Here is a 26,258-nt window from a genome sequence, read left to right on the forward strand (position 1 = left end):
GTATCAGAGATAAAACGAGTTTTTCCATTCCGATCAGTGTTATTGAGTCTTGCACATTCAAGCATACAAACTCTTTAGCTCTATCTACACTTCTACATCTAAAGGGAAAACTTGTGTGTTTCTGTACGTCTTCTACATCTAAAGGGCAAACTTGTGTATTTCTGAACGTTTTCACACAAAATCCACTGGATCTAATAGAGAATAAAAATTCATTTACCATTGGAAATTTGCGAGTTTACTGATTGACATAGGCAGGCTATAATGTATGTACGGGCGAAGCCGAGGCGAACTACGTGTATATTATTTATTTATTTATTTTATTTATAATACTTTATTGTACAAAACAGAAAGTAAAGTTTATAAAAAATATAATGTGGCACAATGATATTTTGTACAAAAGGCGGCCTTATTGCTAGACAGCAATCTCTGCCAGGCAACCTATTATATTAGATTACAAACTTATAAATGTAATGCTTGCCAGATATTTGACCACCTTCTCCACAATTAATTACGTACGCTTTATATGTATTTCAAACCGATACAATGTTTTAAATATTATTACATTTGCCTTTGATCATCCGTTCGTTCTAGTTCAAATGGTCTGTATATTTGCATAACAAGCCGTTTGATTCAAATCTACATACACGCTATATCCGAACATAGAAACACGAATACAGTTCAATATTAAACACTGGACATTTCAAGTACAGAACGTTATTAAAAAACCGCTCTTTACATTATTACATTTTACTATGAGACCAGTCAACTGTTTTACATTATGATATACAATTTCTGAGCAGGAAATACTATTCAACGAAATTTGACACAAAGATAGTATGTTGATAGACTGGAAAGGTAGGTTTTTATGTCTCGAAAAGCGTATGAAAGCTGCTGCTTCAAACAAGGATTATAAGCGTAGTGTTCGTAGGGTGTTCCTTACCATAATCGCAGATAACATACTGTCATAATTTAATCGTAGTGTAGCTTTACAATGCAAGGCAATGCCGTGAGCGACAGAAGCAATAACACATGTTGGGGAATGAGCTAAGATTGATAATTCTACAAAATTTATTAAACCTCTATGAACTTAGATAGAAATTATCGCTCGCAATATGTTGGAGAGTATTTCTTAAATATATACTTTCCAATACTACACATGGCATGGTGTACGCGTTAATAAATTAATCATAGTATAATTTGCTAATAACTAACTTATCCGGTGAAAACTTCGACACATTTTTCTTTATTTTTCTTTTTTAAAAGTTTCCTAGACTATTGTGTGAATGATTGTCAATGAAAATAGCTGGACCAGTTTGGATTCTCTTCTATTCTCGAGTTATAGCAAAACTAACGAGCTTCACTTAATTTAAACATATGCAATAAATACAGATTTATTGTCAGTGATATATGACTTTAACTAGCTATTTTCAAATCTGACAAACAATTTAAACCAGCAAGTTAAATAATAGTATTTGCGCTTCTTCACATAAATTGTCGATTTGCTTCATACATTCTGCTTACTTCCGTTTTTTACAAATATTTCGTCCTCTTAAAACACTTAACTGCTAGATACGTTATCATGGGATAGTCGACCTCGATATACGTTTCTTTTATTCATATTTATTTTGTTTCGCTAAATTTACTGATATAAATAAAGACACAATTAATATGTTACGCTTATACCATTCATTTTGATTATAATGCTAAAGGTCAATGACATATACAAAGTACATAAAAAAAATTAAGTATATCAAATACAAAATAGAAAACATACGATAAATTAAATATTATTAATGCATATTATTTTTCCCGTGCATAATTTAGTAATTATGTTAATATCTATAAGTGTCCTAAAACAATATAGTCGATAATAAATATTTTTTCGGATGATGAGGGGCATTTATTAAAACACTAATTATTTTTTTCTAACCCTTCTATTGGTGTTATTTATGTGAGTAATAAAATCGCATCCTAAACATTTATTAAACGTGGTTATAAAACGTGTTCAAAGTGCCCTCTGCGTGATATTTCTTTCGGATCAAAACTCATAATGTTAATGACTTGGGTATAATATAAATTATGTGCATATTAAATAATGATCTTATTAATCTTACTTTTATTCCAAAAGATGCTCGATGTCGTGAAGAAGTTCAGTTATTTACTACGCCAATGGCAATTAATCTTAAATAATACCCAAATGTTAAACAATAGTAAAGGTGAATTCAAAGACCCTCGTCCAAAGCCCTCGAGTCAAAATATCAAGTAATAACCATTAATGTTCACGAATCGCTACGACAATGTGATAATCTATAAAACGCAAATTTTGGGGGACAAATAATTAAAGGATTCGTGAGTCAAAGTCTCGTTGATCAGTAAACTAATGCTTTAAATTTAAATAACAAATCAAATGGGTTCTTTTGTGCTTAAATAACTATGACAATTTCAACGTTTTGTATTTAGAAATTAAAGACTTTTTAATGGATTTTGAAGGCGAATTATTCATTACATTTTTCATCCCGACGAAGTGACAGTTTATTAATTTGCTTTTTTATGCGTTGTCTCTTGACCATGACTAAAATTTTAGTTTTCAATCTTTAAATTATATTAAAATATATATCACACAGAAAGCATATACATATATAGCATTATTTTCTGTCTTATATATTTTTTACGTCACAAATATTATCTTTGAAGGATAGCTAGCTTTCCTATTAGGTTTAAAACCATAATACATCACGTTGACCAAGGCCGAGTTGATGGATATCGCCTGTAATAATATTTACTAGCTTCATAACCGCTGTTTCAATCACGTATATTTTTCCATACCTACAGCGCATATGTGAAAAGAGTTTGATATAAAAATTTTGATGCCTATGAGAATTCACCACCTTATAGGTAAATTAAAATAAAGCTTGTTTGATCTCACTACTTGCCAAATTCCATTCAAATCCAGATTATCGTGAAAACATCAGCTGTCTGATACCTGGGTATTTGTATCGATAACTCGTTTGATTGCCTAATTGAAAACATTGAAAATAAATTGAGTTAATAATTGAGTAATTATTTTAGCTATTCTTTTAACTTGAATTATTTAAACGAAGTATCTGCTAAAGTATCTAGTTGCAATGTACGAGCAGCATCAGAAGTAAAAGGACACACATTTTCATCCTCATGAAAGTTGTAATGCACGGTTAGGTGTTTGTAGATGTTTGTGTACTGCGTCGGCAATATAATCGCCACGTCTGGTTTGATCTCTTGGGAGCATTACGAGTCAATTCCACCTAATGTCACAGTGCATAAAGAAGTCTATTGAAGATGTTCGTGCTGACGCTACACAATGTGTGCTATTTTCTCTTTGTCTTTCCTCCGTTATACTCCCCAGAACGTGTCACGTCGGGAGACGTATCGCCGTACCGCTGTTACGTTTTTCCTTTTAATTCCTGTTAGCTAATAAAATATTGCAGATGCCTTGCCCGGGGACTATTGTCGCTTTCAACGAACCATTCATAATATAAATTCCTAAAGTTTCGAATAAAATGTATGATTATTTTCTATTTTTATTTTATTTTACTGGCGTAGGTTGGAGTTAGTTGATGTATTTACCTACAGTTATTATGTCATTAATCAAGTCAAGGTATAAACAACGTATTATTTAGCCAAGGGCACATATTTGAAAGCGTTTCATGCATACTAATATGCGTAGTATTTCAATAAATATTCAATATTACTTATTTCAAAAATTCAGACTCAGACGTGTGTTATTCTCGGGAAAATTTTCTTTATAATAAATCCTACTAGTATCACTTCTAAGAGGCTTCCCCATATCCATTTTAAGTAAAATTCGCCAGTTTAAAAACATATCCGACTCTTGTTAGAATCATAAAATCGGTTTTGGCTTCATTCCAAGTATATTAAAGTGCTATTTCAAAATTGATTTCTATGTTGTATGAGATATCATTTTTAAACCGCATATGGAGTTATTAGCTATTTATTATTATCTAAGAAAGGATTTAGAAAATTTAGTTCAATGTTTTATATACAAAACAATATCTATCTATCAGTTTTCCCATAAGCTCTAGCTAATCGGTTGTCATATTTGTTTGCCAAATATTGAGATTGAGTACAACATCGAACATTATTTTGTGTACAAAGTAATAACTCTTATATTATTTTATGTGAATAAGGAAGACGTATTTAATTTGGGAGTCGTGCACGCTTGGGCACGAACTGACCGGCTCGCACCGGGGAAGTACTACACCCCACATAAGTCCGGCGTGAAACAGTGGCTACGAATGTTCATGGGCGATAGTGAATGCCTACCATCAGGCGAACCACCTACTCAGTTGCCAGCTATAAAAATCATACAGGATACAGGATGTATATTAAATTTTCTAATAACTTTATTTGTGTCTATACATGGTTTCACACGAATTTTCTGAGACGGAAAACGTTATTTACATACAATTAAATCAAAAATGCATGACATAAAACCACTAAGCTGAATATAAAATAAATTGTCAATTAGCGAACAGTTCATGACCACGTCACTTCTTTGTTTCTAACTTCACAAACAAATGGTTGGACATAGTTCAAAGTGCCCTATCATGGCTTTTAGCCGAATTCTGACTCTCAACTCCGGTAAGCTTATACAAACAACCAGCGGCCAATGTTATCATAGATAAATGGATAAAATCCTTCACTAGTTTTAGAATTCATTATGTGAGATATGTTTTATTAAAAGTGAACTAATATTAATTGTTCATCGTTTAATATGACTATAGGCATACTGATACCAAGTCATTTTATGTAATTTAGATCGTCATATTATAAAAAAAACTATTTGAGTATGATTTGAATTGAAAGAATCCGTCAATGCTAAGATATTTTACATTCATAAACATTTTATAGATATAGAAAAGTATTGAAAATTTAATATCACCTGAACAGTAATAAAATCACTATAATGCAGTAAATACAGGTCAGTTGGAATATATTTTCCGCTTACACGAGCAAAAGTGTTCTAAATTACGTTAGCCACGTTTGCTTGAATCTCCCAAGTAAAACAGGACTTTCCTCAAGTTTATCACAGCAAATATCAAAGAAAACACTTTAATGTGGTCTGAACGTGCATCGCGTCACGTAAGTAAACGTTACAAAAGGTTGTTAGAAATCTCTGAGGTTGGGCTTAAATATTTTCGTCTCAAATATAAGCAAAAATTTAAAAAATCACATACACAAAATGGATATGTGTCAATGCTTCGAACAAAAGTAATTATAGGCAATATTGAAGATATGTTCGCATTGGTTTTTAGTTAGGTAAGTAAATGATTATGTAAGCATCATTTATATTCTATGCCCTTAGAAAATAAGTGAACTCATTTCTGGTGGACGGCGAAGAGCATTAACAAAGAATTATTTTTTGTAGTAATTATGTCAATTAAGGTGTACCTGAAAGCAGAAACGGTTTAGGAATGTGTTCGTTTCAGTTCGTTCATTTTACTTTTTAGTACAGATGCATATTATACGGTTCGATAGCATAGGATATACGATGTCAAAATGTAATAAATTTCTACGCTGGGTTTTAAAGTCATTCGAGGACTTTGTAACTGAGCACGTAGTAAATTTATATTGCAGTCTGAACACAATCTAAGAAAATTATTGTATGTGAATTAATATGTACCTGTAATATTTAATATATCTTATCGTCATTAGTGTTTATTATAAAACATACAAAATTTGCTTGCGTAGACTCTATTATCGAGTAAAAATAAATGAAATACTAAAAGTTATCATTATTAAAAAAAAAAACATGAATATAAACTTAACACTTTTGGGTGTAATAAAATAGTGAATAAAGAATATAACAAGTAACAGAGGTCGGTAGTCGGTTCACCTACGCAGTACAAAACCTACACAGTTCTTAGAAAAATAAAAATGTAAAACTGAACAATTTTATGGATCTGCATTAAATTTACACAGTCTTCTATATTATTTTGATGACACTATTTGATGAGATTTCTCAGTCATAAAAATAAAGTGACAATAAAGTCAGTGCTTGTACTAAATGTAAATTTTTATTTCATTTTGTAGGTTTGCGTCTACTAATATTATAAACGTAACAAATTTGTGAGGATTCATGTACAACACACAACACACCCAACCCCATAGAAGGCCCGCGTGAAATGGTGGCATGCTACTGTGTTTCGTACCGTGAGTGGAGGAGCTGGAGGATGGTTTCGTTTCCTCAGTCGTTTTCTTTTACTACCATTGTTCATGCGCGGTGTTGATCGCTTATCACTAGGCGAACCACCAGCTCATTTACCCGCTATGAGAAAAAAAAGTCCTTTAGTACTTATAGATATTCCAGGCGATATTATTTTTAATACCTATTTGTATTTCAAGAAATGCTAAGACTTTAATCGCTATAAATTCATTGGGTTTATGTTCGCTTGGATTAGAATAATTACCATTGAAAATTGAAAAAGCTAAAAAAAATCATAAACGCGGGTGCCTAGCCTAAATAAAAATAAAATTTAATTGAAACGACGTATTATACATTATTTTTACTTAATAAAGATCCGAAAAACGTATGACTTATAGATCAATGCAACTATTTCTACTGTTAACTTATTTTTATTAAAAAACGTTTCATAACGAAAACTGTTCTCTCGCTATTCATTTCTCTCTAACAATAACATTCCGATGGGATGAATGATCACGACGGGAGATTTATTATGATTGCATTAAAGCAGTAATTCTTCAATGTACTAAAGCGCCATCTATGTAAAAACACGAACTTAAAATCATTTACAAGCAAATTTTGTTTGCTATTCACATAGTATTAGTAGCTACGAATTTGCACGTTTCTTACCAATACCAATAGATGGAGCTGAAATTTCGTAAAAATATGGATTTTTGTATACATTATACTATAATAGCGGCTCGCCATTATACTATAATCGGTTCAGCATTTATTGCATGAAAGAGCAACAAACACACACACATCTTTACAAACTTTCGCATTTATAATATTAGTAGGACTAGTAGGAGGATTTCTGCAACCAATATAACGCAATACAAATTGTTGAATGACTTTTATCAATGTTGTCCAAACAAAAAACATAATAAAGAAGTAATATTTCTTACTCTGCTTACAGGGAGTGTGTCTTCAAAAGTACTGATCCGCCCATGAACATTCATTCACTAACCGAAGGCCTTACTACCTACAATTTAGAAGTAAAGATATATTTCGATAAACAGACGTTTGACCACAGTCCCACCTCATTAGGTGGTATACCATGATGCGATCTAAAGTTGTAAGTTGTGTTATAATGAATAAACCTAAAATTCCTTCTTAACCTGGTATATGGAGCGGGCAAAATGTTTCTAAATTCGACCGAAAAAACTCTGTCCTACTGCATAACTAGCTTTTATGTTTAAATAATATAAGTTATGATTGAAGCAAACAGAAAAAAAGTGTGAGAAAATGAGGCGTCTCTTAAAGAAAGCATAATTTTTATTAAAATAAACGACTTTGTCATAAAAGTAATTATATTTTCTAATATATAAAATTCTCGTGTCACAGTTTTCGTTGCCATACTCCTCCGAAACGGCTTGACCGATTCCTCTGAAATTTGGTAGGTAAGCATATTGGGTAGGTCTGAGAATCGGCCAACATCTATTTTTTATCCCGATATTCCTACGGGATGCGGACTTACGCGGGTGAAACCGCGGGACGCAGCTAGTCTAATATATAAAATTCTCGTGTCACAGTTTTCGTTGCCATACTCCTCCGAAACGGCTTGACCGATTTTGATGAAATTTTTTGTGCTTATCCGGTATCTATGAGAATCGGCCAACATCTATTTTTCATAGCCCTAAATGATAAGAGTAAGGCAGAACAGCGTTTGCCGGGTGCAGCTAGTCTATATATATAAAATTCTCGTGTCACAGTTTTCGTTGCCGTACTCCTCCGAAACGGCTTGACCGATTCCTCTGAAATTTGGTAAGCATATTGGGTAGGTCTGAGAATCGGCCAACATCTATTTTTTATCCCGATATTCCTACGGGATGCGGACTTACGCGGGTGAAACCGCGGGGCGCAGCTAGTTATATATAAAATTCTCGTGTCACAATTTTAGTTACCGAACTTCTCCGAAACGGCTTGACCGATTCTTATAAAATTTTGTGTGCATATTGGGTATGCTTGAGAATCGCCCAACATCTATTTTTCATACCCCTAAATGATAAGAGTAAAGCAGAAAAGCATTTGCCGGATCAGCTAGTACTTATATAAATTTTTATCTATGTACCATATGTATTGTAGGTTATTTGGTTGTTTAATAAAACCCAATGAAGTGAACACGAGTCGGCTAGTGCATACGTATACATTACGTCATTTGTATCATAATATATTGTTTGCAAATGTTCTTCATATCACCAAAACCAAACCAAAATAAGCGGAATATATCATATATATCAAAAAACATTTGTGAATAAAGTGCTTTTTCAATTGTATGTAATCATTCAGCACAAAATAAATAAATTTCCGAATCATATCAATACAAAATGAAAATAAAACGCAGTTTGTATACGTTTATTATCCATAAACCTTTTACACATGTGTATCTCTTTAAATAATTCCTTTATTAACGCACAACAAATATAATAACATTTATTTATTAAATACATCTAATTGATTAATTTTTTTGATGCTTCCCGTTTCAAAGCTTTTATTTCAAATTATACACTTAGGAAACAAAGAATACGACTATTAATATTATGTAACATTTATAATTATTAAGTACAAGAAGCAATACTTGCTTGTGGATGAGACAGATTATTTCGAAATGTATCCATTACTAAATGTTATATTTGCAATACAGTTTTCGTATTTTAATAAAAATCAAAGATATCCTCCTTTGAATAATCTTCAATATGACAAGTTTTATAATTTTTGAATCAAACAATTTAAGTACATGTAGATCTAAAACAAATATTTAACCAATGATTTATAATACCTCTCTACATAAATAACATAGGTATTTATTTCAATAAAGGACATTTGCTAAATTTTCCACTACGATATGCCAATACACCCCTCATAGAATCACACATACTACGAATTCTTAGAACACTTTCCAATTAACAACTCTCCAACCCTAAAATTTTCCCTACGTAAGGTTAAAATAATATTTAATAAATATATTTCAAACTATGTTCTATGAAATTATTCAAATTCAGTTTCAACTGACATTTGTTGCTTTACATGTTCATTATTTGTTCATTATTTTGGAACTCAGGCATATTATAACATGTCAAATATATCATATATCTATGTAAGTTTTTTAATAGTTGTAAATTCTCAGAATATATACTGGTCTGCGGCTGTCATTATGTTGAGAAAAGCTTCCAACCATTTTCATGGTACAGTACAAATATTCCATTCGTTACAACGTAATTGAATACATAAAAATTGACATACTTTTTTCATCAATAGTCTGTCACACATTATAATCTGTACTTATTTATAAATATAAATAAAGTCATAGAGCCGATCATAATAGAAATATTTTTTTTTAAATAAAGTTATGACATGAACAACAAGTGTGGAAAGGTACAAACATCTATGTTATAATTACATTCTAAAAGCATTGATTGATCAACGTTCTAAACACAAATAGGTAAATATCCTAAAATTAAATATGTATGAAATACGACGATGAACTAATATTACACTTAATCATTACACTAAAATTTATGTGCAGAGATTTAACAGAATTTGATATATATTGTATTGTCTATGTCTTCTACAGATAAGTCTAATAATAGCAATAATAAATGTGCTTTAAAACACATTAAAATACACCCGAACTCGTGAGATGTAAGTTAATTAGCAGTTTAAACGTCATACATAGTTACGTCACATTATATGATAATACGACTGCGATCCAATAAAGCCTATATAACTCCACAGAGCTTTACATAGCACAGGTAACAAGAATACAAACATATTTTAGTACGTAGATATAATACTATACAATTACATTTTTATACACTGAGAACATATTTACACCGTATAATTATTATATGAAACATGAACTAGGGACTTGGAAATGATGAATTGCCCATTTTTTCTTCGTTCAAAATGCAAAAAGTTTTTAGGCAGTATGTCGATAAAATTTAAAAGCAACGAATTAATTTGTAAAGCAAGTAAAATAAAAGAATGCATCGCTTTATAAGTCCATTTAAATGCACACATAGATTATAAATTATTTCTAAAAATATTTTGCGCCTTTAAAAAACATAGTGAGAAAGTAAATGAATTTGACTTTGGTCCGATTTCCACAAGTCTCCTTCACCTATTGCACATGCATATTCATGATTCTTTCTTTGCGCAAAATCAATTCAGTACCTATTCATCATTTAGCCTACAATTATCTCGTTGTAAACCTCAATAATTAACCAATTTAAACTAAATACAATAACATTAAAAGCAATCACTGCGGTTAATATATTTCACAGCTTGCGCAAACTTTGAATACATTGAAAACTTTTAGTTATCATAAAAGATAATATAATAACAACTACAGAAGAGTCAGATCCCTACTCCAGCTCGAAATATATAGAGGCTACTTAACACCTAGGCTAATACATAATTTTCCATTATTGTTTCTCAACCTTTAACAAACTATGTTTTCTCCTTCTCATATTCTTTATGTAAACACGAATCACGTAAAGTACGCAAGATTTAAATTAATTTATTATCAAAGAATGGTTCAATTATGTAGAAATACTCATTACTAGGAACTACGGATAAAAAAGAAACAGTTTTATAAAAATAAACCTTGAAGATACTGGATAAATAAAAATCACTGAAAATTCTGCACTTCTGTGACGTCACACCGGTTTGTTTTAATACGTTCAATTGAATTAGAAATAATACTCTGTCAATTCCAGTATTTTCAAGGCAGGAATAAGTTATTTTTCAATGTAATTAACAATTGCAATTAGGGTTGCTGTTTCCTTGAGGCTGTTCGGTAAGCTTCTGGCCGCGGGCACCGCCAGCTACCATGGCCGGCTCGGAATCTAGACTTTCTGACATCTTATCGCAAATGATATCGACGAGTCGCTCGAATACAGTCTAAAAACAATAATTTTGTTCAATTAGCTATAATATATTTATGATCGTGGCGATGTTTGATTCTTAAAATGGCTCAAATAATAATTTCTTAATATTAAAAAATCTTAGGAATTCTCCATTACGATCATGAACAATTTCCTAATATGACTCACTGATTTTCAACTGTTACAACATTAGCCTGTTCGAAGACTTAACTGCTTGTGTCTTTTTCTTACCTTAACATTAATATTCTCCTTAGCACTGGTCTCATAGAACTGAACGCCCAGCTGTTCCGCAAGCTGCCGACCACGCTCCTGGCTGATCACACGCTCTTCTTCCATATCACATTTGTTACCCACCAGAATCACTTGAGCATTATCCCATGAGTAGGTTTCGATCTGCGTGACCCTGAAAATATTTTGTTTTTGAGAATCTCTTCAAGTAAGTAGAAAATGTAGAAAATAGAGATATTGCAGTTGAATTAGGAAACATGTCGAAATAAAAACAAGCCTGTAAAATCATGCAAAGCAATTATACATACTTATAAAATATTTAATATTATGATTTTTTCATACAATAAGTTTAGTTTGAGACATTCACAAAATAGGAAAGCAAAAATAAATTGAAAGTTCCCATTTCGTATACCCGTACCGTACCGTATCGTACCTATTTTACCGTAATAAATAATAGAATGCTTATATGGAAAGTGTAAAGGAAGAGATAAGGTAAGAACTTTAATCTTTCACTAGCAGGTGAAATTTATTTGGAATAGGCATTAGAAAAACAAATTTTTTGTTAGGTACAGAAGAAGTTGGTCAGATGCTATCGCTCTGTGTGATAGCCAAACGAACTTATACATTGAATCTGTTTTTCTTTTTACCTTCTTGAATAATTTGTTACGAGAGAAATTCAAGATGCATTAATTTGTTTTCATTTTTTTTTACCACTATTTAATATCCCGTTTAGTTACTTTTCACACAGGAAATAAAAACATGGTCTGACTTAAATAGAATTGCTGATAGAAATTAATTTAATCTGTTCGTTGATAAAGTAACAGCTCACAGATGAAGTATAAAACAAGAAAAGGTCTATGAATGCTAGATTCAACAGTCTTCTACCAGCCTCAAAGCTCCACTTACCAGTCTTGAACGCTGTTGAAACTCTCCTCGTTGGTGATGTCATACATGAGGATAAAGCCCATAGCTCCACGGTAGTATGCAGTTGTAATTGTGCGGTAGCGTTCCTGACCCGCCGTGTCCTGCAATATAATTGTCAATAGGGAATTATAATTTCAATTTTTCCCATAAATAAATGTGATGCATCAACAATATGTAGGTAAAAAGTATTTTGCATTTACAAAGAGACGAAAATAAACTTGTACTATGGCTGTATGAAAAAATCGCATTTAAAATCGCTTAAAAGTCTTTAATTACTAAATATGTATAATGCTCGCGTAAAATCAAATATGAAAAAACTATGTACCTACTATGGCTTTTCATAATTAATCTTTGATGTGTTAAAAATAGGTAATTACGATCAATTCTCCCATTTTATTAATATGTTATTTTACTTCATATTTAGGGAAATATTACTGGAGGAATGTGATCAACTTTAGTGGCATCGATTGTATTATTAAGCGATTCAAACGAAAATAAGGACGGCTTTGAGCATTCTATGGAATTTATAAATAAAATAGGTATGATTAATATGTATAGTATCTACACCATGCCAATTCAAATCGACTTCAAACCAACAAATAGACTAAATTGTAAATATAATTAAACTTTTGTTTCGTAGACATTCTAAAAATGTGTAGAGCTATCAAATAATTAAAACGGTGAATAGCTAAGTTAGTTACTGAGAGCACCTAAACATAACAACACAAACTAGGCTAACGCACCCATATCTGTAGTTTTACACGTTTGTCGTGGCGGAAGACAGTTTTAACCTTGAAGTCAATGCCTACAGTAGACACAAACGCTGAGGTGAAAGAGTCATCCGCGTAGCGAAATAAAAAACTGAAAAAGAATACGTTTTTTAATGTTTCGCCTAACATCATAGGTATTTAATAGAATGTAATTTTATGTTTGTGAATAGAACTTGGCTAGTTACAATATCATTGAACTACTAACAGCAAGTTAAAGGACGCAAATATTCGTTATTTTCTTTAGAATTACATACGTAGAGACTAGTGGAAGTTATATTCAAATACAATATTTTATCAAAGTATGTGAAACTTTAAAATTTAATTTTATAGTCATAAAGATATTATAAAATATATTAAATACCTTGTTTTTCCAACGGAACTATTTCCAATGATGAGCAACTTGAACATGTAGTCGAAGTTCTGGTCTGCCGCCTCCTTCGGCCATTTAGGGTCGCCACCTCCAGCCATCTACGGGATTAATACTCTATTAGAATAATGTCACTTCTAACTTAATTGTAGAAACTAGATCATTTTCAAACACTGATTAACAGTTGGCTCTGTCGTGTCTATGTATTACTGGAAATTCATTATCATCAAGCACGACAACCGCTGTGTTCAAAACAGAATGGAAATGACACGATCATTTAGAGCCTTATATCGTTGTAATACAGATCATTTTTTGAGTATGTTATGCTTTCAACAAATATATATGCGTGCAAGAGATAAAGAGCATTTTGTTTTGTACCAGTTGGGTATTGTAATAGCTAAATCTAAATATTGCCCGATAACAAAATGTTTTGTCATATCCCTCAATATCATTATCGTTCATAACATTTTTGAGGTCGAAACAAATTCTGCAGATATTACAAGAATTCTTTCCCTTGTACCATAGTCGCTATCTAATATTTATGGAAAGTAGTTTAACTTCCCTTTTTCCTTCTATTATTATACGGTATATACAGTAAACGCAGTGTTTATTTCGGATTGTAAAACGTGGGTTGGAATTCAAAGTAGGTAGTTTTTAGTATTCTTATTTTCGGAAATATGGACAAGTTTTTTATCATTCATAAAAAGACATTATATTTGTTATATGTGTCTTGTCTAATTGTTCTAATGGGTGAATTATTCGTGGGATAATAAAGTCAATTTACGAAAAAAAGAAAAGAAAATATTATCACAGTTGATTCAATTTTCAGTTTCAGTAAATACCCCAGAGAGTGTGACCCATTTACTGTTCCTTGATTCATAAAAAATACCCAAGAATCATCCAAGCATCGCAGGTATATCAGGGATAGTGCATAGTGTGCTTATATTAATTAAGGTATATTTGTGTTATGCATATGAATGAATATAATATCATATCATATGAATTTTAACATAAAACAGGATTGAAACGCGCCACGGTGGCGAATCATCTCCACAAATTTGAATGTGCCAGCTTCTATCTGATAAATATTTTATTCGTTGCGCAAATGTTATCATGATTTGACCTACTTTTATCTGATACCCAACCCCTTTTATCAGTGTGTCATAGACATTCGAATGCCCTTTTTAATGTGAGCAAAAGTTTAATTTATCTTTGTTCCTTATAAAATTGTAACAGATGTTTATCTAAAACTTAAGTGCGCCTGTGCAATCAAACTAAGCAATAAGATGAAGGTTATGCGTAGGCGGATAGATTTTGAGCTTCCTGAATTTCTATGGAATTGGATATTCAATGTATTATGTAACACCCTAAGCAATATTTTTCAATTTACTGTTGACCGCTGGATTAATAATAAATATTGAACTATATCATAGGTACTTATTTTCAAAACTTATTCTATCTGTAGAATGCTATAGACAGAATTTTTAAAAGTGCCAATATTCCACACAAACTTACCTTTTAAATGTTCCCACTGGAGTACGAAGTAAATCAGCAATGTATAAGCCTTATAGTGATGCCTCAGTAGCCGTATTTGCTCTATCCTTTTTGCTTTCACGTAATGAAAGCAAATACTAACTGTTATAGATTATTTTTATTTAACAGGAGCTCATATATATATGTACTAAGTAGTAAAGCTTTAGGGATATAACAAACACAATATCAAACAGTACCACTAAGCAGACTTGAGCGTGTAAAATCGATAATTTTCAAATTTTATTTCGTAACTCACTTGAGGACACCGTTACGTCCACACGCTGACTTTAATATTGAATGGAATTTAGAAACGAAGAAACTCTTTACCTAATTAATTGTTTAATTTTGGTGAACCCTTCACAAAATTAGTTGCACGAAACAGCTGTTACCTACGTCCTGCTTACTTCTTACTGTGCCATGGGAGTGGGATAGAATTTCAATATGGCGGAAATGCGCGCGCACGCTTTTCTTATCGTAAAATTTTCATACAAGCATTTTTACCACTAGCTACTGGATTTTACTTTGTAATCCGGTGTAGAAACGAATGTACTCTATTCTTTTTGGTTTCTCTTTTGTTTCACTGTTAGTCCAATGAAAATTCTATTTGTTTTAAGTAGCTTTTCTTTTCTAAATACATAACATAGATTTAAACGCGATGGGTAAACGTGTACCCTTAAAATTCCATATAATTATTGTTCATATGATTAAATATAAAACGCTTTTTATTTTTTTTTTTAACAGAGACTTTGTTAAATCCGAAGTATATTATAATTAGAAGCATATTGTAATAAGAATTATATTGCAAAACATGAATCTAAATGTAAGACAGGTAGCTATATTGTGAAGGGGACATACCTAAGCTTTGACCTCATCTTGACCTATTTTTAACGGACCTCCTACAATTACTTTATATATTTGTAAAAAACTCGCAATACAAATGAGCGTGGTTGAGTTATATTTTTCTTTTGATTTCATATCTTTTACATTTCATAGTACTAAATCTTAAAAAGTTAGATTACTTTATAAAGAACAGTAAAATGAATAGTAATGATAAGTGTACGTTATTATGATATGTAGGTTCATTTAATATAATATAATGATTTAGGATGGACAAAAGTGTTTAATATATCTACGTATTGAATTTTCAAATATTCATGTTTTTTTTAATGTGACAGGAAGGTTCTAGAAGAATACAATAGAGATTATGTTAAGAAAAACAAAATTTCCCATATATTGACCGTTGTTCCCATAAACACGAAAGGATCAGGGAATATTTGAGAAAACTTCTAATAATTTACCTTGTTACTGTACCTACTGAGTACCTATTGTATTAATTTTGTTTTGCTTCATTATAAACGACAATTAACATAATAATTATGGAAAAGTGACAGTGTTAAAAACAGCTTTATTTTCATAAACACAAACAAAACATTACTAATATTTATTTGATTTCGCCAGAGCCATCTTTGCTAAACATAGAATTTCGTAGCAAAGGGACTGACGTTGTGTTGTATTTACCACTGATTGAATATAGATGGCGCTTTTATAAACCACGTCGTAAACCGATGAATTTTTGAGTCTTATGAAGAAAGCTGAAGATAATTAACATCTCTCTTTTATGTCATATATGAGTTTGTTTTTTCACTTTCTATTTAATTGCATGGTTTTATTGAGAAGCGTTAAATGATTGCGTTATTTTTGAATTAATGATCTCACTTTACTGTTTTAGTCTTTGTTTTTTAGACAAGAAGCAGAAACAGACTTATAATAATTTCTGAAGGTATACTCTGTTTCTCTCCACGACTTGGTTGTGAAACTTATTAACTTAATCAAATGAAAGCAGTACAAAAAGCAGTTCGGTAAGTAGAGCCTCTACGAAGTCAAATTTAAATTGCTATTAGAAAATCTTTTAAGCTAGCTACTAGGAATAAATTAAATATGTATAACAATAAATAAGATAGAGAAGAATAAATAAACTTTTGAGTTTTAACGTTTAGCTGACTGAGATCGAATTTCTTCGTGCAAAATTAATAAACCTTAAATGACTCAGTCGACAAGGCGTAAGATTAAATTTAAGAAAAAAGTTGATAAAGATAATAAGCTTCAAATAAACAAGATGTTATATAAATATTAATGGGGATTTAATTTACATATTCACAAACGCATCTAAATTTTTAATATGTTATAAGGGAAAACCATATTAATCAACTTAGAGTAAGTAATATAATTGACATTTTTTTTGTTACGCCTTCTATTACAAATTAATTTTACGTCAATATTTATTTGCAGGTATTGTAACAATACGGTTGTAAGGCAAAAAGGGACAATATCAAACAATTTTTACTTGATACAGGAGTCTAAAAAATATAGTAATGGCCAACTACGGAACAGGTGCTCAACACGCGTAGAACAAATGCATTTTTTATTCAATAAATTCTACAATCCCGTGGGGCGACAGACAATATAACATATATGTTAGAAACAATGTGCACAACCTACCGCACCATATTCACAATGTTTTTTCTATGTCTAAATCATTACAAATGTAACAAATCAACTTTCGTTGAAGCTTTCAGCAATACCCAAATAAATTGTCATAATACGCATAGAGTATCTACGTACTGACGTAAACACAAACTTATAAGAAGCGTTTACGTCTGAAGTGGCGCAAGATATTAACAAAGTTATGATGTCGTGAACATTTATACGCCCAAACTTATTATAAGATTCGAGTTGTTGAAATGTTTTTTATAGCATTTCATATGTTTAATTTGAAATCAAAGTTATTATTAGTTTGAATCCTCACATTTTCCCTATTTATTTTGTAGGGATTACTTATTTAAACGACAATTTAGCCATCTTATTAGTTTTAGACTCCGACACATTTTTATCAAGGTCTAAATATTACGCCAAAACAAAACAACCTTACATACAAAAACAAAACATAACTGCAACATAATAAAAATAAATAAATTTCAGTTTTCTTCAATGTGCAAAAAAAGTATTAAGCATAGGTAACCAACGAGATATCGACGATCAACTTGTTGCACTACTATTTCATTGAAATACATGAAAAATGCATTGTCTAAAGGCTGCATACGATACGTATTTATCGTGTCATTAAGTCATAGTCCGTTATTAACGTATTCTTATACAAGACAAAAAAAAACCGTATAGAAAGTTTTCATTGTACATGTTCTATGTGCCTACTGCAAAGCATTGAGATAAATTGTTCACAATTCGTAAATAGGATATCCGTGAATATTAAATAGCACCAACGACCTTTACATGTCATGTTTTCAGCAGTGATCGTGAACGCGTGAACATGTCGCAAAGACAGGAATAGACACCGTCGACATTTTGAAAACGTCACATCGCGTCATGTGATGCGTTGGAGACAATCTTAGACTGCGAGACCAGAGAGCGTTAGGTGCGCCATTCATCAAGATCTGCCACTCTGACGCTTCCAGAATCCAGGCCAGATTACCAAGGATTAATTTCATGACCATTACTTTATAACCGTTATATAATGTCAATTTTTCATACATAAATATTAATATAAAAATATTAGGCCAAACCATAGCTTGACTAGTTTTATAACATTATGCGAATTATTAGACACATTTTTGTTAATCTATCTTAAAGTGAGTCTAAGTTTTGGTTATCGTAGCCCATGGAAAATTTTTGCTACCTTAAATGTGCATATATGCTCTTTAAGTCACCATAGATAACATAATATCATACTAGATATAACATTGGACTTAAATCAATTTATTTTACTTTCGATTAAGTTATCTAAAGCAATTAGCATGTTAGTCTAAGATTGAAACAGATTTTTCTTTTCTATGAAGATATATTTTAAATTTCTCATTCACTGTATGTGACAGCACAATATATGCATATAAAATCACATTCATAAAACTCAGGAAACTTGTAAAACCGAGGACATATGATCATTAATTTTTACGGCTATCTCGACATAATCGTAAAACGTTCAATTTGAAATGTAAAACAGGATTTAGTAGCTAATCAACATTCTATATTATAATCATGTTGTACATCCAAATTCTATAATATTATCATACTCTTATGTTTAACACTGAACGTCTTAGCTTATCTAATATTATTGGCCCACAAAGATTGGCCTAGCTTTAGAGATTTCCATAACTCAATGAAAACCAAAAAATTATGTATCAAACTCCCACAATTTATACTTGATGAATAAATTGAACTCTTAAGTTACAGCGAGCAGGTGAGCTGGTGGTTTATCTGTCTACTACTATACTACCCCCATAGAATCACCACCGCCCATGAACATTCACAGAACTGCCCGCTTTATGAGGTAAGGGATAAGGAAAGAATTGACGAGTGGAAAGAAGGTATGATCTGGGAAGGATGAGGAAAAGGAAACGAACCTCCGGCTGTCCTACTCGCCACAGGAAACACAGTAGCATGCTACTATTTCACGCCGGCGTTCTATGGGGGTGTGGTACTTCACCGGTGCGAGCTGGCCCAATTCGTGCCGAAGCGTGACTCGTCTCCCACATTAAAATTATATTGTAGCAACATAACAGTTATATAAAACTCTCACTAACAATAACGTCTCACTGTGTAAATATATTATGCGAAAACTATTGGCAAAAAGCTTCAAAGTGGGACAATGCCAACAACAACCACATATTTAAATCGCAGGAAATTCTTTCGAATTGTTTTTAATACATACTTCACCTATTTAATTAGGCTTTTAATAGATAGTGAGCTATTTGCTCCTACAAAGCGCAGGTATTGAAGTTATACGGGACGTAAGTTTGCGAGTAAACCGAGGTGTGCATTGAAGCGAGGGTTGGCAATGGCGGGAATCAGTCCTACGTCGTACGTCGACTAGTGCGCTCGGCCTGTGCGCCTTCCAAAGTCGCGCACCCCACGGACTACGATCGACCAAACGAACATAAAGCTTTTTAACCTCTCTACCGAACTTAAATCCCCGTTAATTAGCGAACGAAACGTGTGAGCTTTGTTCCAAGACATGACAGTTAGCCTCAATTTTACCCGATTTCTTAAAATGACATTCGATGTTCAGTGGAGTCCCCACTAGTTTAGAACCCTTTATCACTATGATTCTTAGAGCTAAATTATACCAAAACCTTCTTATACACAAGAAACGACTGAAACTTTCTACTCGCTGCGTTTAAAAGTTTACAAGCGTTTGTTATAAGAGTTTATACTTTTACACCTGACTTTTGGATTTTTCTTTAACCCTTCTAATAAAACTTTCGACACAGTGTAAGTGCGACCAAGCTTATGAATACGAATAGTTACTAGTGTAAAGTGCATAAATAAGAGTACGTTGTTTCGTTATAAATAAGTGTGGTTACCCCCTAGTTTAAACATTATTTATTATTGACCTAGTGAGTATGTAGTGTTCTAGTGTAAACGATACTTGGTGACCTTCTAACCCTTGTTGAAACAAATTGGTAAGAATTTGTTTTATATATTTTTTAATATCAATTTATTCATTTTTCAAATGTTATTATTTTATATTATATTACTACAACAGAAGACAATTTACATTAAGACATCAAAGAGCAAAGGTATAGAGAATATATATATATAATAGGTAGAGTAATATCTTTATGATATATAATTAATGTCCTCATAGTATTCAAAATGTACATGTATGTACGAACATTTTCTAATTTAGTCGTTAATCGAGCGTGTTAATTTAATGAGAACTTTCAATGTAATTTATTATTAATTGTTGGGTGGCAACGGGCGGCAAACTACAAACCAGGCAACATTCGCTTTGTCGTGACCATTACGTACACTATTTTCATTAATTATTTATTTACTTAACATAATTTTATATACAACCAACATAACATTGTTGGAATTGATTCTTTCCTCATTCTTTTCTTATGCTGTATACACAGTTATAATTGATATAATCTATATTATAATATATGGACATGTTTTTCACGTTAGAAGCGATTTTTTAATCTTTATTAATCAAGCATAGGCATTGCAAGCAAAGCTACAGACGATAAGTTATAAATTATTGTTAAATTAATTGCAGCAAATCATACAAATCAAACAAAATGAACAATTAAAATATATATAATTAACGTACAAGCGAATAAACAAGCATAATCATAAGCAATATTAGTATAAAACTATGCACAAGCTAGCAATACTGAAGCGTACCTGAACAGATTTATAAACTTTATACAGAAGGAGTTATATTTCAAGACAAAGCAAGGTTCTAAATTTACATCATAAAGATAGTCTGTAGACTCGTTTTCAAACTTGAGTCTTAAGACTTGCATGAAAAATAAGATATTTTAAATCGATCATTTATAATTTCAATTGTGAAGGTTAACATTAAAAAAGAGTAACAATAACATTGTTAATTAAGCAACATAATTATTATATACTACTACTACTATATTATATTATTAAATAAATCAACTTAAACAATAATAAACAGTAAATCATGATTATCTTTAAAACAAAGCATGATGAAGATAACTAATGGGGAATCTTAATCTGAGTAGGTTAGTCTTTTAATAATAATATATTAATTACAATACTTGGTATAAAGCGATTTTTACTCTTGTCTTTATACGTACGGCTTAAACATTTCAAATTTCTTTTTTGACAAACCAAGTAAGTGCTTAACTAATGTATTTATCACATTCACTGTCTGAATTAACGTGTGTTTCTATACTTCTTTAAAATTTTCGCATTTAAAATACAGCTAAGAAACATTTTAATTCAATATCTTTTACTCTAGTACTTTTTATTCTTGAAACATGTTTCTTAATGTAGCCACTTTTAGATTTTAGAAGCGATATAGAATAGCTATAGCAGTGAAGAAAAGTTAAATAAGAACAAAAGTCTCTTTAAGCGTAGCACAATGCGATCCAATTATACTCATTCCTACTAATAACGCATTCGTTCTCAGGCCTATTATTTTTTGTATGATAAACTGCATGTTTAACGAAAATTTTAATGTAAATGTACCGATTCAAATATGTTTAATCATCAAAGCCTATGCATAAATTATGATATGAAAATAACGCTCACAACAGCCCATTATATATTTGCAAATGAAAGTCTGTATTTTAGCTGAATACTTTTCTAGTGAGAATTCTTCATTTACATTTGGAAAATTACTGTCCCAAATAGCGAAATAATGTCAAACTATTACCTTCCTTAAACCTAAAAAAGAAATCCAAGTGAACTTTATATTCACATGAGTGTGCAAGATATAAAGGTAGGTGGGGCAAAATGCATACTATATTATTAGCAATATTTTGAATGAATACAGAGCTATTATTATATTGTCACCAAGTAGCTGTCATGGGCGCTATAGCAGAACGATCACATTATATTCGGTCTGTGCCAAGTCCAATGACATCGTGGATATTTTTAAATCCATTCTACAATGCCAAATAGCGCACTATATCCCAAATAATATTCCTGATGAGTATCAGTCATAATATTATTTTTGCGAAATAGTAGAAAAGAGTATGCGTCTAGGTGTTGCCATTATTCTAATCTCTGATTTATTGTAATTATCATACCTGCATTGTAGATAGTAATATCGCAAGTTTTAAACATGTATCTGATAAGTGTTAATTAATTATCATTATTAAAGATGCTAAAGATGTTTAGACTTAAACTATTAATAGAAAACGATATTCTCCAATTTGCCTCGTATCACGAAGAGATAATCTGTGACGGAGACAGAGAGACGAATTGGCATTTGTTAGTCACTCGATTACTGTGTACTGGACATAAACCAATAGGAAGGCAGTCTCTATGAAATGAAAACGTAGGTATTCACCTCTTGTAGACGTAAACTATTCTAGTAGCTATTAGAATTACTGTATACCCGATACATTACAATACTGTTTCTCATTTTCGTGGGATATTTGAAGAATTATCTGAAGGTGCACAAAATTTTGATAAAGAAAAAGAAAAAAAAAAGTGCCTATAAGCTGTTAACATTTGTAATGAATAAATTATTTTGGAAAAGTCATTCTCTGGAGTGTGAAAAGCATCACGTTCTTTTGAAATCGCACAATGAATATATATTTAAAGGTAAGCAAGCATTTTATCGCAGCAGCGCATGCACGTATACAAATAAACAGTCTGCTGAATGCTATTGACATGTAAATTGAAGTAAAATAAAAACATCCCGAAACTGATGTGTTAATACCAGTTAGTACGCAATAAATTGAAACAGTCAAATGTGCGAAACGTCATCCGGTCATTAAATGAAAGAGATAATTTGCTTAACTCCAGACGTGTAGACGCCGGACGTGGAATGATATTTGTTGAATATTGTAATGGGCTTAGATGACATATGATTTCATTCGCTTTCTGGCTACCGATCACGTCAAATTTATTTGTTTTAATAAAGTACGCAAATAATCAATAGCACATAAATAAATGAAGAAAAACTGAATTTAATAGGCGTCAGCAAGGACTAGGTTTGCAAGATATTTTGATAATGTAGATGCAAAAATGTTTGTCTCCTTTGCACCAAATATGTAAGTCTAATTATTCCTATGCGAAAATCAATTCAATATATAAAAATTGACCAGGTACCTATTTATCTTATCTTATCTTATACCTTTAAACGAGCAATTCTTGTATATATATATATATATATAATTGGAATCTCGGAATCGGCTCCAACGATTTTCATGAAATTTAGTATATAGGGGGTTTCGGGGGCGATAAATCGATCTAGCTAGGAATTTTTTTTAGAAAATGTCATATTCGTGTTTTATTCGTGTTTTTTTTCCCTGACATCTATTGGTGAATAATAAAACTATTTTGCTTCGTAGATAGCTGGACAACTGAAATAACACATAGGCACTTTTTATACCGATATTCCTACGGGATACGGACTTACGCGGTTTCAACCGCGGGTCACAGCTAGTAATTTATAAAGCTACCACCTTCCAAACTATTCTCTCATTAAATAACTAATTAAGTTGAAATTGAATCACATCGTAACATCAATGAATTATGTCATATTTTTATAAATTTATAAATTGTAAAATTAGTAACTTAAATAAAGTTTGGAAAAATCTATTGCTTGATAAATAATAGTTTCTATATATAAATATATAGTAGCTTATTATTTTTTAGTTTCATTCGTTATTATATGTTGGATATATTTTATTAAGATATATTATATACTTTCATGGGCTTAATTTGAGTTAGATTAGGTTTCGCGACCACAAAATGCGGGCACGATGCACGATGCGGGCGAGTGAATTGTTAGAGGTTCAATAACAGACGAGTGAAAGAAATAAATAGATTTTTCAATTTATTCAGATTATTACCATTGCTTAAAGTAGTGAGGAAACCTTCATGTCCTCAAAAGTTCGACGACATGTGACATTTGACAACCCGCACTTGGCCAGCATGGATTATGGCCTGACCCATTTAAGAATGGGAACAAAATATCGTTGATGATTATTATGTCATTTGTTTAGTTTTTTTTAACATTGAAATGAATAAAATAGAAAAAAAATAGAATTTTTTGCAGCAGGCCTTTTTAAAATGCGCACAAGTATAATAAATATCAAATTCACACCCCGGGGCTATAAATATTAAATGGAACCCGGATAACACACAAGAAAACTAGGTGTTAACTTCATGTAACAAAGATATATTATTTAGTAAATGATGCATTGGCTTACATAACGTATATTGATGAACTTGCAAAATAATCCCTATATTGTAATTTCACTGAGAGTAGGCGTATCTAATCTGGAACGGTTTCGATCGATACATGCGGATGTAATTGGATGCCAAACTTGGATGGCTATTGTTGAGCTAACAAACTAAAAATCTGCATAGCAATACTGTGGTGTAGAATGACTGCACAGGGCTGTTATTCATTCGGTAGTAGTTGTTAAATATATAAACTATAAAGCAAGGATTGAAATCTCATGACTGTACATGGGTTTGACAGTATTTTTATAACGACTAAGTGGTTCAGCCTGTGTTATACGAAGTCATTTTTATAATTCGTATATGTCATTTTCTGAGACCGAACTATCAAGTAGTCGATCACTGTAATAATTTAGTATATTTAATTGTATGTACCTACCCAAATCTCCTTACAGAAGGCAAAGCTATACACAAGCCCAACCTCTAATTAACAAATGTTTATAGACGGTAGTTATCGCTTACCATCAAGCGAAAACACACAAGAAATACACTCATTATTTTTGTTAAATTGTAATAAAAATATACTCATCCGTTCTTTCATTATTTGTTATTGAGAAGAAATAAAAACGTTATCTATGTCTGCTATCCGCAAATCAATGCAATGTTGATTTAGAAACTTTTGCTTAGGCTAGTATGAGGTTACTGGGTGTAGTTATTCAAAGTTATGGCTCGCATAAAATATGTCACGTTTATTTGTCATGTTTTTAGATTTTCTTGTGTTATACCCACAATAAAATATTATATATTTTCTTTGCAAAGCCGAATATGTGCGCGTGAAAGCGTGAGGCAAAGCCTATTATAATATATGCATATTATAATATAATTGGAGTTAATCTTGTTACATTTGAGCAGTCAGACGTCACTAATTATAACTTCTGTTAAGGTTTCTAACTAAATTAGTGAACGTTAAATAAAATGAACCTGAAAATTACTTATGGATTTAAATTGTTTTTCTTTGCTCTACATTCAGCTGTTTTCACACTCAATTATGAAAAAAACCTTTGTGTAAAATTAAATAAATAAAAAAATATTTTATAAATTCAGTTATTCGATTTTTAGCTAATAAATTTTCATAGCGTGAAGTCTTAATTTATTCTCCCGGATGTTATTTAATAATGACTATTCAGCAAGAATTTACATTCAGTTAACAGTTTGATGTTTTTGTACATTAGAAATCCATAAGTACATGATTGGATTAGTGATTTACTCTCAAAATGTTATCCTTATTTCTTTAACATTAATTTCACGAATGCCAGAGGGCAAATTATTCAGTCTGGCTTTTTTCGCTTGCTCTACTTATGAATATAATTCAATTATATGAAAATACAGTAAAACATTTTGGACCATGAAGATAGCATTTAAATATCAATAAAAAATTATAATGTTCTGAAATAGAACAATTAATAGTACCTATTATTTTGCCTGTTTTTTAGTTTTACTGTCATTTCAACACTTCGAGATATTGATAAAGGAGTTGTTATTTACATTTCAAGTGAAACTGAACACTATGAATAGCTACAATTATAAAGCACAATCAACAGAAATTTTATTTCTAT

The 26,258-nt window shown here is 31.4% G+C and overlaps 1 protein-coding gene across 3 annotated transcripts; it reads right to left on the bottom strand.

Moving 5' to 3' along the window:
- Positions 1–8,584: 8,584 nt before the first annotated feature.
- LOC119831509 (ras-related protein Rab-3) lies at positions 8,585–15,379 on the bottom strand. Of its 3 annotated transcripts, none has more exons than XM_038354905.1 (7): positions 15,206–15,379; positions 14,932–15,051; positions 13,411–13,517; positions 13,023–13,140; positions 12,262–12,380; positions 11,359–11,530; positions 8,585–11,143 (listed from the first exon to the last, which is right to left on the bottom strand). In XM_038354905.1, exons 3-7 carry the CDS (start codon positions 13,515–13,517, stop codon positions 10,997–10,999), a joined length of 663 nt encoding a protein of 220 aa, XP_038210833.1. In that variant the 5' UTR covers positions 14,932–15,051; positions 15,206–15,379; the 3' UTR covers positions 8,585–10,996. The 3 variants fall into 3 exon arrangements, with proteins under 3 accessions (XP_038210833.1, XP_038210834.1, XP_038210832.1); XM_038354906.1 differs by having other exon boundaries at positions 15,277–15,367; XM_038354904.1 differs by having other exon boundaries at positions 14,932–15,379.
- Between the last annotated feature and the right edge of the window lie 10,879 nt (positions 15,380–26,258).

Source organism: Zerene cesonia, chromosome 13 (genome assembly GCF_012273895.1).
Source record: "Zerene cesonia ecotype Mississippi chromosome 13, Zerene_cesonia_1.1, whole genome shotgun sequence".
Classification (NCBI taxonomy): Eukaryota; Metazoa; Arthropoda; class Insecta; order Lepidoptera; family Pieridae; genus Zerene; species Zerene cesonia.